The sequence below is a fragment of the Furipterus horrens genome, unplaced genomic scaffold, assembly GCF_987537825.1.
Source record: "Furipterus horrens unplaced genomic scaffold, mFurHor1.1.pri manual_scaffold_10, whole genome shotgun sequence".
In the NCBI taxonomy this organism is placed as follows: domain Eukaryota; kingdom Metazoa; phylum Chordata; class Mammalia; order Chiroptera; family Furipteridae; genus Furipterus; species Furipterus horrens.
The window spans coordinates 42,391,514-42,404,954 of record NW_028327180.1 but is presented as its reverse complement, the minus strand read 5'-3'; the positions used below and the strand labels follow the sequence as shown (position 1 = coordinate 42,404,954).

The 13,441-nt window shown below is 46.3% G+C and overlaps 1 protein-coding gene across 3 annotated transcripts in view; it reads left to right on the top strand.

The window, feature by feature from the left end:
- Positions 1 to 13,441, top strand: part of DNMT1 (DNA methyltransferase 1) — a 68,935-nt gene that overhangs the window by 16,789 nt on the left and 38,705 nt on the right. For 2 of the 3 annotated variants that reach the window (XM_090289532.1, XM_090289531.1), the window contains exon 1: positions 10,245 to 10,393. The exons of the other annotated variant lie outside the window; for it this stretch is intronic. In XM_090289532.1, the coding sequence (XP_090145658.1) occupies positions 10,314 to 10,393 (80 nt within the window). In that variant the 5' untranslated portion in view covers positions 10,245 to 10,313. Of the gene's footprint in view, positions 1 to 10,244; positions 10,394 to 13,441 lie in introns of those variants that run through there. 3 annotated transcript variants of the gene reach the window in all.

The window sequence follows — 13,441 nt, the reverse complement described above, 5'->3', positions numbered from 1 at the left end:
ATGAGAACAATATGGTGTTGTAATGGCTTCTGTGACCTAGTCTAGGAAGTCACATACCTTTGCTTCTACCATATTCTCTTGGCCACACAACCCAGCCTTGATTCTGTGGGCGGGGACTCCACAAGCATGACAGCTGAGAGGAGAGGAATGTTGAGGGCCCCCTTGGAGGCTGGCTACCACAGGTCTCAGGCAGGAAGGCGCCAGAAGTATGCAGGATGTACTTCAGCTGGGGTGAGTAAAGGACTAAGTGCAAAAGCTGGTGTGGGCAGGGCTAGGTGCATAGGGGTTGGGTTTACCCTAAAAGCACTGAGAAGCCACTCGGGTATGTGGAATGGGCTAAGAAGGTGATGATTGGATCAGATTAGGATCCTGAGAAGATCCCTCCCACTGCCATGTAGAGAATAGGAGGGGGAGGGCTGAGTGGCAGCCCAGGGAGGAGGCTGGGTGGGTGTCCAGGTGAGGGTGCCCTGGGCCGGTACAGGTCAGCTAACTGACTCAAGGGCTGTTTGAAGGGAAAACCCACCGAGTATGGCAGCAAGCCTCCTGTGATTACAAACAGAAAGCCATCAGCCTGCTCAAGGGCCCTGCAAGTAGCAGGTCCGCCCAGCACATTTCAGTGTTGGTTTCCCCAGACTCGTTCTTGGTCACTTGAGCCCAGTGAGAGAGCTTGTGGGCCCTGCACTGGTGCTCTTCCTGCCTGCCCTCCTGTCTGAGGTGAAAGGGGCAAAGTATCCCCATTAAACCCATAAGGGCTGCTGCCACTGCATGCCTCTGCTGGGCCTTGCACCAGAGGAGAGACCTCAGGGGCTGTGACTAATTCTCTAGCATGTGGCATGACTCAGCACTGACCTTCTGACTGACCATGGTGAGGACGCGTGACCACCCCTCCACTAGCCCTGATGCTTTGGGCTGCGAGGACCTTTGCTGTGCTGGCCTCTGTGGAGTGTGGCTCTCCAGCCTTTGTGAAGTGCTCCCTCTCCTGGCCTCTGGAGTGTGGCCTTACAACGGGAGGCTGGAATGTGGCCTGGGAAGCAGGGAGCTTAGGCCTGACAAGTCTTTTCTGGAGAGGGGTTTGTGAACACTACCAAAAGGTGGAGGTGGAGTGAATGCCCACAAGAGCTGAGCCTGGTGTTTGTTTATTTTTATTTTTATTTTGTTTGCTGTTTCTTTTTTAAAGTTTATTTTATTGATTATGCTATTACAGTTGTCCCATTTTTTTCCCCTTTGCTCCCCTTCTGGCTGGTACCTCCCTTCCCTCCCACAATCCCCACTTCCCTTGGTTCATGTCCATGGGTCATGCATATAAGTTCTCTGGCTTCTCCATTTCCTATATTACTCTTAATGTCTCCCTGTTTATTTTGTACCTACCAGTTATGCTTCTTAATCCCCGTACCTTTTCCCCCATTCTCCCCTTCCCACTTTACACTGACAACCCTCCATATAATCTCCATATTTCTGATTCTGTTCCTGTTCTAGTTGTTTGCTTAGTTTGTTTTTGTTTTTAGATTCATTTGTTGATAATTATGAGTTTGTTGTTATTTTACTGTTCATAATTGTGATTTTTTTCATTTTTAAGTATATTTTATTGATTATGTTGATACAGTAGTCCCAATTTTTTCCCCTTTGCTCCCCTCTACCCAGTACCCCAATTCCCTCCAGCAATCTCACCCCTCTTAGTTCCCATCAATGGGTCATGCATATAAGTTCTTTGGCTTCACCCTTTCCTATATCATTCTTAACTTCTCCATCTATTTTGTACCAATCGATTATGCTTCTTAATCCCTGCACCATATCCCCATTTCTCCTCCTTCCCTCTCCCAGCTGATAACCCTCCAAATGATTCCCATACCTATGATTCTGTTCTTCTTCTGGTTTGCTTCATTGGATTTTGTTTTTATTTTATAGATTCAGTTGTTGATAGTTGTGAGTTTGTTGTCATTTTAGTGTTCATAGTTTTGATCTTCATACCTTAAATAAGTCCCTTTGACATTTCATATAATAATGGTTTGGTGATGATGAACTCCTTTAGCTTTACCTTGTCTGGAAAGCACTTTATCCGCCCTTTCATTCCAAATGATAGCCTTGCTGGATAGAGTAGTACTGGTTGCAGGTTGCCTTTCATCACACTGAATACTGCTTGCCACTCCCTTCCTGCCTGCAAAGTATCCTCTAAGAAATCAGCTGATAGTCCTATAGGCACCCCCCTGTAGGCAACTCTCTGCCTCTCTCTTGCTGCCCCCAGGACTCTCTTTTTATCTTTCACCTTTGGCATCTCAATCATGATGCGTCCTGGTGTGGTCCCCTCTGGGTCCAGCTCGCCCGGGACCCTCCGTGCTTTCCAGACCTGTATGTCCATCTCCTTCACAAAATTTGGGAAGTTTTCCTCATTTTTTTCAATTCTTGCTTCCTCATTCTGCACTGATTGACTGTTTTTTTCTTCCTTATGTTCCAAATCATTGATTTGAACCCTGGTTTCCTCCCCTTCACCATTGGTTTTGTGTGGATCTTCCTTTGTTTCACTTAGCATAGCCTTCTTCTTCCCTTATGCGTTTGCCATACTCAAGCATATCTGTCAAGCCTGTGAGCATCTTTATCACCAGTGTTTGGAATTCTGTGTCTGTTAGGCTGTCTATCTCCTCTTCTGTTAGGTCGGCTATTTCCTCATCTGCTAGGTTTGCTATCTCCTCATCGCTTAGTTCTCTCACTGGAACCTTGATTCATTCCCCATTTTGGGCTATACTTCTCTGTCTCCTCATTCTGACAGGCTCCTGTGTTTGTTTGCCTCCATGTCCCAGGTAGAGCTGTCACTCCTGTTACGTTGTAAGGGGCGGAGCCTTAGGGATTCGCCAGTACAGGGAGACCTGTTTGACCACGTTGTGGCGCTGTTTGTGGAGGAGGGGTCCGAGATGGAACAATGCCGCCTGCCCAGCACTTGCCCCTTTTCCAGGCACCTCTCCCACTTCTGCACTGGACTGTTGCCCCTCTAGCGGCTTCCCTGGCTGTCATTCCCAGAGTGGGTGGGTCTGTGGACGTTCTAGGACTGTTGGGGGCCCTTTAAACAAGTGGACTCTGCTGAGAGACCGGCAGTTTCTGCTTCCACCCCAACCCCCACTGGTTTGCACAGTCAGAAGCAATGAGGCTTGATTTTCCCCGGTGCTGGGACCATGAGCTGCTAGGTCCAGTAAGGAGCTGGGAACACGCCCCAGGTGTCCTTCCTGACTTTAAAACGTGTGACTACACTTTCTGCCAGCCTGCTGCTTCTGCCACTGCTGCTGTTGCTGCCACCACATCGCGTCCTCTCTGCCCTGGCTCCGCCCCTCCTGCCTGTCTGGATGAGTATTTCTTCTTTATATCTTTGTTTGCTAGACTTCCATGCAGTTTTATTTTCTGGAAAGTCTGGTTGTTTCTAGTTCTGAGGTAGTTGTATTCCTTCTTAGTTGTGGAGGGAGATGCCGTGTGTCTGTCTACACCTCCATCTTGGCCGAAACTTCTTTTTTTTTAATGTGTCACTTTAACATTTCATATAAAAAGGACTTGCTGATGATGAACTCCTTTAGCTCCCCTTATCTGGGAAGCACTTTATCTGCCCTTCCATTCTAAATGATAGCTTTGCCGGATAGAGTGATCTTGGTTGTAGGCCCTTGTTTTTCATCTCTTTGAATACTTCTTGCCAGTCCATTATTGCCTGCAAATTTTCTTTTGAGAAATCAGTTGACAGTTTTACGAGAACTCCTTTGTAAGTATTGTCTTCTTTTCTCTTGCTTTTAAGATTCTCTTTATCTTTAAATTTTGATATTTTAATTATGATGTGTCTTGGTGTAGTCCTCTTTGGGTCTAGCTTGTTTGGAACGTTCTGTGCTTCCTGGACTTGTATGTCTATTTCCTTCACCAAATTAGGGAGGTTTTCCTTAATTATTTTTCAACTAAGTTTTCGATTTCTTGCTCTTCCTCTTCTCCTTCTGGCACCCCTATGAGTTGGATGTTGGTACATTTAAAGTTTCCTCCAGAGGTTCCTAAGCCTCTCCTTGTTTTATTCAGTTCTTATTTGTTCATTCTGTACTGGTTGACTGTATATTTCTTCCTTATGTTCCAAATTGTTGATTTGAACCACGGCTTCCTTCCCTTTACCACTGGTTTCATGTAGATTTTTTTTCATTTCACTTAGTATAGCCTTCACTTCCCTTATGTGTTTGCTGCACTGAATCACGTGTGTCAAGCCTGTGAGCATCGTTATCACCAGTTTTTCAATTCTGTGTCTGTTAGGTTGGCCCTCTCCTCGTTGCTTAGTTCTCCCACTGGAGCCTTGATCTGCTCCCTCTTTTGGGACATACTTCTCTGTCTCCTCTGTGTCTTAGTTAGAGCTGTCGCACCTGTTACGTTGTAAGGGGCAGAGCCTTAGGTATTTGTCCTTGCAGGGTGACCCATTTCACCATGTCATGGCGTTGTATGTGGGGGAGGGGTCAGAGAGGGAACAGTGCCACTTGCTCTGCACTCGCCCCTTTCCAGGCACTTCTCCTGCTTCCTGTATGGGACTGGCACCCCTCTAGCTGCTGGCTGTGGTTCCCAGAATGGGTGGGTTTACACACATTCTAGGACCATTGGGGCCTCTAAACAGACTCTCATGTGAGCCAGGAAGTTTCTTCAGCTGCCCCAGCCCCACTGGTTTTCACAGCCAGAAGCAATACGGCTTTATTTTCCCTGGCGCTGGAACTGTGTGCTGCACAGTCTGGTCTGGGACTGGGAGTGGTCTGCAGGTGTCTCTCCTGGCTTTTATAATGCACGATTGCTCTTTCTGATGGCGGGCCACAGCCACTGCCTTGCTGCCATTGATGTCACCACCATAGCCACCACACTGTGACCTCTCTGCCCTGTCTCTGCCCCTCCTACTTGTCTGGGTGAGTATAACTTTTTTATATCTTTGTTTGTTGGACTTCCATGCAGTTTGATTTTCTGGTAGTTCTGGTTGTTTTTTGTTTTGAGGTAGATGTAGTCCTTATGGTTGTGGAAGGAGGCAAAACATGTCTACCTATACCTCCATCTTGGTTGGAAGTCCCTGTTTGTTTTTTTAAAGATATTTTTGAAAAAGCTTCACTCAAGAATATATTTATTGATTTTTAGAATGAGAGGAAAGGAGAGAGAGGAAGAAAAAGAGGAAACTTGATGTAAGAGAGGAACATCGATCAGTTACCCCCTGTACAACTCCAGGCTGGGGATCAAACTCACGACCTAGGTATTTTCCCTGACCAAGGATTGAATCCGCAACCTTTTGGTGCATAGAATGACTCTCCAAACAACTGAGTCACCTGGTTAGGGTTTGAACCTGGTTTCTTCTGGAAGTTTCAGTCCTTTTGCTAAACGGATGAACCCATTAGGTAGGGGAGGGGGGTTTCTGGGGGTCCTACCAGTCACTGTGGAGGCCCTTGAAGCAATAAGTATCCTTTCCCCATTGATTTAGTTGACATTTTTAGTGGTCAGGTGACCACTAGGAAAACATGAAAAACTCTAGAGTGAAGCAGGTGACTTAGGGACTAGAGACAGACATGACATTGCAACCCGAGCTGATTTGGGCCTAAGTTTCCCTGTTTGTAAATTGGAAATTACATTATTGTGAGGGAGATAACAGCTTTATACCTACTAACATTTGCCTTTACTGTGCATCAGGCACCTCCCATGTGCTACCTCCTATGTCCTATGTATTAATTCAGCTGATATTTGGATTCCTATGGAGTGAGCCCTTGGAGCGTCAGCTGTGAAGGAAGCAGAGCAGGTACTTGCCCTCATAGCCTTTGCAGGGATCAGCACTCTAAGGTCCACTGGTAAATAGTTTTATTGGAACACAGCCATACCTATTCATTTATGTGTTGCCTATGGCTGTTTCCATGCTATAATGGCAGCATTGAGTAGCTGCAACAGAGACATAGGGCCCACAAAATATGGAATATTTAGTATTTGACTCTTTATAGAAAAACTTGCTGATCTCTGCTCTGTTCTAGTGGAACAGACAGACTGCAATAGATGTAAAGAAGAGAATCTGATAGTAAATGCTACAAAGGAACAGGGTAATAGGATAGAGTGACTGGGGGTAGTGGTGAGGGGTTGCTTCTATGTGATGAGGGAAAGCCTCTGGGTAGCAGCAAACTTTGAGCTGTGTGAATCTCCCAGAAGAGTGGCCTCAGCAGAAGTGACAGCAAAGGCAAAGGCCCTGGGGCACAGAGGAGCTTGAGAGACTGAAAGTGGATCAACAAAGCTGGAGCTCAGTGAGAGCTCCAGGCAGGACCCTGTAAATGGAGTAAAATACTTAGATTTTAGTTCAAGGGCAATGGGAGTTTTAGTGGGAAAGAAGAAAATGGCATGTTCTGTTTTAAAAAGAATTTTTTTGTAAGTTCTTTGGACACAGCGGTCTAGGGGATCAGAGAGGAGGCTGCTAGAACAGTCCAAGTGAGTGTTGATGGCCGTCTGGGTTGAGGTGGTGACAGAGTAAATAAGCAGGAAGACCTGGGTTATATTTCAGTGGAAGAACTAACAGAGATTCCTCATGTCTTACATGGGAAGGGAGGAGAGGAATTAAAGATGTGTCTGGCTTTGTACCTCTGAGCAACTTGAGAGCAAGTCCAGTTGGACTGGAAGCCCAGCTTTGGAACTGGCTTGCCAGAACCCCTGCCTCTTCTGTAAAATGGGTCAATCATCCCTTGGCAAAAGGATTATAAAGATAATCCACCTCAGGCGGAGCCTCCAATAAATACAGGGTTCTCCTGGGAGCTCAGGCTCCTGAACAGCAGGTCTGCTTATGTCTCCCCTCCCTCCCCTGTCCTGTGAGCACCCCTTCTCCTAAGGCGGGTTAGGGGCCCAGATGCTGGTTGATGACAGGTCTATGGGACTTGAGCCTCACTTTGGCCAGACTATCTCCTATTTGCTACCTCCTTTCTACCCCTCTCCTTAATACAGTTCCCCAGTGCTGTCCCTTTGGCATCTCAGGGCCTGACAGCAGGTCAACCCTGGGGTCACTGTTCTGCATTCAGACTCTGGAGCTAAAGACACCTGGATTTGTGGTACCTGACGCTTACCATTCCCTGAGCCTATGGTCTTAGGGAAACAGCCTCTGAGCTGGGCTCCCCCCCTTTTTTTTTTAATCCTCACCTGAAGATACATTTATTGACTTCTTTTTTAAAGAGGATGTGGGAGAGGAAAACATTGATCACTTGCCTTCTGGATACACTCCCACCAGGGACTGAACCCACAACCTAGGTTTGTATCCTGACTGGGAATCAAACCAGCAACCTTTTTGTGTACGGGATGATGGTCCAGTTGAGCCTCATGACCAGGACTGAACCAGGCTCCTTTGTAACAAATATCCTAGAGGCCACAGAAAATGGAGTCCTGCTAACTCCCTTAATGTTTAACAATTAAATTAACTCCTTTAAAGAGCCTGGTATAATATTATACATAAGTGCTGATTAAATATTAAATTAATAGCTATTAACTTTATTTTTTAAAAGAACTTGTTTACTTTTAGACAGAGGGGAAGGGAGGGAGAAGAAGAGGGAGAGAAACATCAGTGTGTGGTTGCCTCTCCTACACCCCCAACTGGTGGGTACCTGGCCCACAACTCAGGCATGTGCCCTGATTGGGAACTGAACTGGTGACCCTTTGGTTCACAAGCTGACACTCAATCCACTGAGCCACACCAACCAGGGCATCATCTTAGTCATTTTTAAGTATACATTACAGTATTGTTAACTACATGCACTTTGTGGTGCAATAGATCTCTGGCACTTTTTCATTTTGTAAAACTGAAAGTTTCTATTGAACAACTTCCCTTTTCCCCCTGCACCCCACTAGCTCCTGGTAACCACTGTAGTTCTTTTTCTGCTTAAGAGTTTGATCACCTTAGATACTTTCAATAAGTGCAATCATACAGTATTTGCCTTTTGACACTGGCTTATTTCACTTACCATAATTACCTCAAGATTCATCCAGATTGTTTCAAAGGGCAGGATTTCCTTTTGAAGGTTGAATAATATTCCATTGTATGTATATGCCACATTTTCTTTATCCACTCATCTATCAATGGATATTCGGGTTGCTTCCACCACTTGGCTACTGTGAATAATATTGCAACAGCCAAGCTGGGTATGCAAATATCTATTTGAGACCCTGTTTTCAGTTCTTCTGAATATATACCCAGAAGCAGGATGGCTGGATCATATGGTAGTTTTATTTTTATTTTTTGAGGAACTTCCACAGTTTTCTATAGCTGCTGCACTATTTTACATCCCTACCAACAGTGTGCATGGGTTCCAATCTCATCTTTGTCATACTTTATATTGTTTTGTGGATAATGGCCATCCTAATGGGTGTGAGATGGCATCTCATTGTGGTTTTGATTTGCATTTCCTTGATGATCAATGATGTTGAACATCTTTTCATGTGCTTGTTGGTCATTTGTGTATCTATTTCAAGAGGATTTGAATGTGTATTCAAATCCTTTGCCCATTTTTAAATCAGGTTTTTTGAGTTGTACAAGTTCTTTATGTATTCTGGATGTTAACTCCTTATTGTATATATGGTTTGCAAACATTTTCTCCCATTCTATTGGTTGCCTTTTCACTTTGTTGATTGATTTCCTTGCTGTTAAGTTCGATGTAGTCCCATTTGTCTTAGTCTTTTAAAAAATTTTATTTTCAGAGAGAGCAGGAGGGAGGAAGAGAGGGAGAGAAACATCCATGTATGGTTGCCTTTCGTGTGCCCCCAACTGGGACCTGGCCTGCAACCCAGGCATGTGCCCTAACTGGAAATCGAACTGGTGAACTTTCGGTTCACAGGCTGGTGCTCAATCCACTGAGCTACACCAGCCAGGGTTATCTCAGTTTTTATTGTTTGTATCATATCCAAGAAATCTTGCCAGGTCCAGTGCCATGAAGCTACCCCCCCCCCACACACACACATTTTCTTTTTGGAGTTCTATAGTTTCAGGCCTTACATTTAGTCTTTAATTCATTTTCAATTTATTTTTTTAAGATTTTATTTTTAGAGAGAGGGGAAGGGAGGGAGAAAGAGAGGGAGAGAAATATTGATGTGAAAGACATTGACAGATTGCCTCTCAGTACACACCCGACCAGGGACCAAACCCCAACGGAAGCATGTGCCTTGACCAGGACTCGAACCAGAGACCTATGACACCCAGCCAGCTGAAACACACCAGTTAGGGCTGAGCTAATTTTTTTTTCTTTTAAGATTTCATTTATCTATTTTTAGAGAGAGGGGAAGAGAGGGAGAGAAACATCAATGTGTGGTTGCCTCTCACGTACTCCCAACTGGGAATCGAACCTATAAGTCTGTAGTTCACAGGCTGGCACCCAATCCACTGAGCCACACCAGCTAGGGCATGAGTTTTTTATATATGGTATAGGGTAAGGGTCCAACTTTATTTTTTTAAAGATTTTCATTTATTCATTTTTAGAGAGGGGAAGAGAGGAAGAAAGAGAGGGAGAGAAACATCAATGTGTGATTGCCCCTTGCAAACCCCCATCTGGGGACCTACCTGGCCCGCAACCCAGGCATGTGCCCTGACTGGAAATTGACCTGGTGACCCTTTGGTTTGCAGGCTGGCGCTCAAACCTCTAAGCCACACTAGCCAGGGCCAACTTTATCTTTTTATATATGGATATCCAATTTTCACAATAGTACTTATCAAAGACTATCCTTTCCTCAACTTCTGGAGCATTTTTTAAACACGCAAGCTGTGGAAGTGGCCCGAACCTCCCTAAACTGTGAGATCCTTGGTGCTAGGTACATATTTTACGCATCTTGGCAATTTTTGGTGGGGGGAGGGCGGGGAGTAGGTGCTATTAGCCCCTTTTAACAGTTGAGAAAACTAAGGCTGGATCCAAATGACCTGCCCAAGGTCCTTATAGTGAGCAAATAGGTGGTGGTGGGAATGGAACTGACAATTTGAACTTAAGGCCCACACGTTTGAATCCCATGGGGATCCTCCCTTTTTTATCCTCAGCATGCTGGAGAGAATGAATGACTATCTCCGGCAAAGCTTGGAGCAAACGGTGGATCTTGGACAGGTCCATTGCTTCACACAGGGGGGCGCACGAGACTCTTGAATGCGCATCTCCCCGCGCAGGTCAGGCTTCACTCCCTCTGCCTACACTGGTACAGTCTCTCTCAGCATGGTACGTCCCGCCTTCCCCCCTGCCCTAGCCAGGGTGGTACGCTCCACCTCGGCTCGCCACCCCTCCCAGTTGGTTTCCGCGCGAAAAGCCAGAGCTGCCTGTGCTGCCGACACCCCTGCTGCAGCTTCTGAGATGCCTGCCCGCACCGCCCCGGCCCGGGTGCCTGCACTGGCCTCCAGGGCCATCTCGCTGCCCGACGATGTCCGCAGGCGGTAGGTGCCGAAGGGGACCGCGAGCAATATGGGGTGCCATGGCGCTAGGGGTGGAGGGATTGCTTCCCCTCCGGGTAGCCCTTGGCTGCCGCTGACAGACGGGCACGCATGCGTGGGATAGCGCGGCAGCTGTTAGCGCGGGCTGGGTGGGACTTCCTGTCGCGCGCGTCCCGGGCTGTTTGGCGCCAAAACGGGCCAAGGCCCCTAACAATTCTCTTATGACTAGAAACTTAGGGTCTCCTTTGACCTCAAAGTAGAACAAGCTCAGAGTTCGCTTTGGGATCCCTTTCCTAGAACAGCCGCAGGCCCGGCTCCTGCCTCCAGATTGGTTGCACAGGAAGTGGGCAGCCTGTGGCCTTGGGACACCCCTCGGCCAGGCACTTCGGCCTCCACTTCCGGTGCATGCTGCTGGGGGTGGGGGTGGAGGTGGGGGTGGCAGTCCTGGTCCCTGGGGGTGTTTCAGGGGACGCCCCCCCTTGGCATTCCCACACCAACATCCCGATGGCGACCACCAGAAACGAACGTCGCCGTTCGGGGCCCGGGCACAGCCGGCTCAGGTTTGCGAGTTCTGCCTTTTTGGGGGAGCTCCCTCCACCTTCCAGCTGCTGGGGAAGTCGTATTTTGGAAGAAACTTATCCTGCACGGGGCCAGGGTTCAGGCAGCATGAAGATTGAATGGGCTTTTCTAGTAAATCTGCTCCTTTGAGCCTTGGAATCAAGGAAGCCTTGCTAGGGAAAACTGGCTGCAGTTTGCAGCACGTGCCTGGGGGGTAGGAAGGCGCGGTGGCTAATGTCAGGGATGATTGTAGCAATTCTCTGCACAGGAGAAGACTGCTGGGCCCCCGCTTCTTGTTCGTGGAGGGCATCAGTTTCACTCCTGAAAACTTTCACATCTCACTTGGAGCAGTAGTCTCAGGACCCTTGACTGGGCCAGAACCCTTCCAGTCCCAAGTGAACCCGACTTTGCCATTTCCCCGTGGTTGTTTCCTATGGTTGTGCCTGGCCAGGTCGGATTTGGGCCTTTGAGGGTGGAGAGTGTGTGTGTTGGGGGTATTAGGGTCTCCTTACCAGGTGTTTAAAGTTCCAACTACCTTTTAAGCAGTTAGAGGACATGTATTGAAGAATCTGCATTTCTATTCCCTCCCAAGATATGACTTAAAATGGACATGGAATTATGAAAGTCTCTGGCTTCATGATGTTGACCCAGTACACAGATGTTGGGGGCCTGGCCTTCTTTACTCTGATGGTGATAACTTTACCTATGCTGGCTTGTTTATGACCTTGGGCAAGTGTCATAAGCAAGCTACAGCTGTAGACTAGGGTTGTTAATATATATATTAATATATAATAATGGATTGTAAAGTGGTATTGGAGTAAATGAGAATGTGCCTGACACTTAAAGGCCCACATGTTAGCATTGTATTAGCTAATATTACTGGCTCAGGGGTTTTATTGGGCCAGACCACTGTTTTGTTTGGCTGAATTTGGATGTTAGGTGAGTGTTAACAGTTGCCGTTTATTCTAGGTTCCATATTACTTTGAACTAGAATTGCTTATTGCAGGTGTGGAGTTTTAGATTTTTGCTTTAGGCCATGTGATGGGCATTGAAATGGTCAGCTTATGATATTCTCTCTACAGCTTTCCTCACATTTTGAATTTTAGTGTGCAAAATACACATATAAACATGGCATTCAACACTCTTAAACTTAGATTTGTAAACACAAGTATAACTTATCTTTACAGAAATTAGATGAGTGAGTAATCTACTATATGGAGAGGAACTTTAAGTCCATTAGAATACTTTAGTAGCAAAGTTTAGGCCTGGTCCTTATTTATGCATTTCTGTCACTTTCACTAACTTGTGTTTATATAGCACCTTCTTTTAAAATGCGCATATACTTAACCATTACATATGTAATGTTAGTAGAAAGTATTTTCAATGTTTGGTCTTTAACTTCTTTATTGAAGTATTATTTACCCTAAGTCTCCTCAAAAAACATGTCTTTCAGGACAAGACACACTTTTCCACTTGCTTTTTTCTTTCTCAGCCCAAGCCACCATCATTAGTACAGACAGAAAAAGTGATAGTCTTCCACTTGTCTTCCTGTTGCCACTGAGGTCTGTTTCCTGTAAGTGGAAACTGATCCTCTTACAACATAAGTTGCATCCAATGGTTTTCCTCCCCCTCACCCCACCCCCACAGCCTGGTACACTTGGCCTGAAGTCCGGAATCCCTGTCCACTTGCCTGTGCCATCTTGTGCTCTTCTCATAAGCCACTGAGGCCTTCAATTAGGTTTTCAGGGCCTGAGGCTCTGTGGAGTGACCAGTGTGAGGCGGGGCTCCACTTACCCCTTCATGCTTAAGATTGTGCTCAGAAAGACATTCTCCTTCCTCGCATTGGTGAAGGGTGTGGAATTCTGTCAGTGCACCTTAGGGTTGCCACGCAGCATGCTCAGTTGATGATTTGTTGTCTGAGCATGTTTCCTTTATTCATTGTGTCTGCAGCTTGGTGTACAGTGAACTCATGCTTGCAGGCCACGCTTCCCCCTTTGATGGAGCCTGGATTTACACGTGATTCTAGCAACCTTTGCACAACTCTGATTAGCCTTTGTAATTATGACAGCTTTCTTATCTGCGAGTCACTCTGTGATTAGATTAAGCCAGGTCTTGAAGTTCTTAACTAGTTCCATGGCTCCTGCTGAGCAGGTAATATATAGGGAAAAACTGGTTTACCTTTTCTAGTTCTCCCCTGCAGTAGGCTTCTAGAGGTACAGACCACTGGGGTTCAAATCCCACCCTGCCACTTGCCAGCTGTCTGGCTAACCTCTTGGTGCTTTAACTGTAAAATGTGGTGAAGGTGCCTATTCTACCAAGGCACTATGAAGACTGAGCTGTTAGGTGTAAATGTGGGAGAGCAGCACCTGCACAGAAACCTAGTGCTTATGTGGTCAGCTGTATATTTCATTTCTATTAGGGGAGCATAATTTAAAGTACTAACACGCAGATCTTATACTGAGGCGGGTAGTAATGTAGCAAATATAGTGTAGA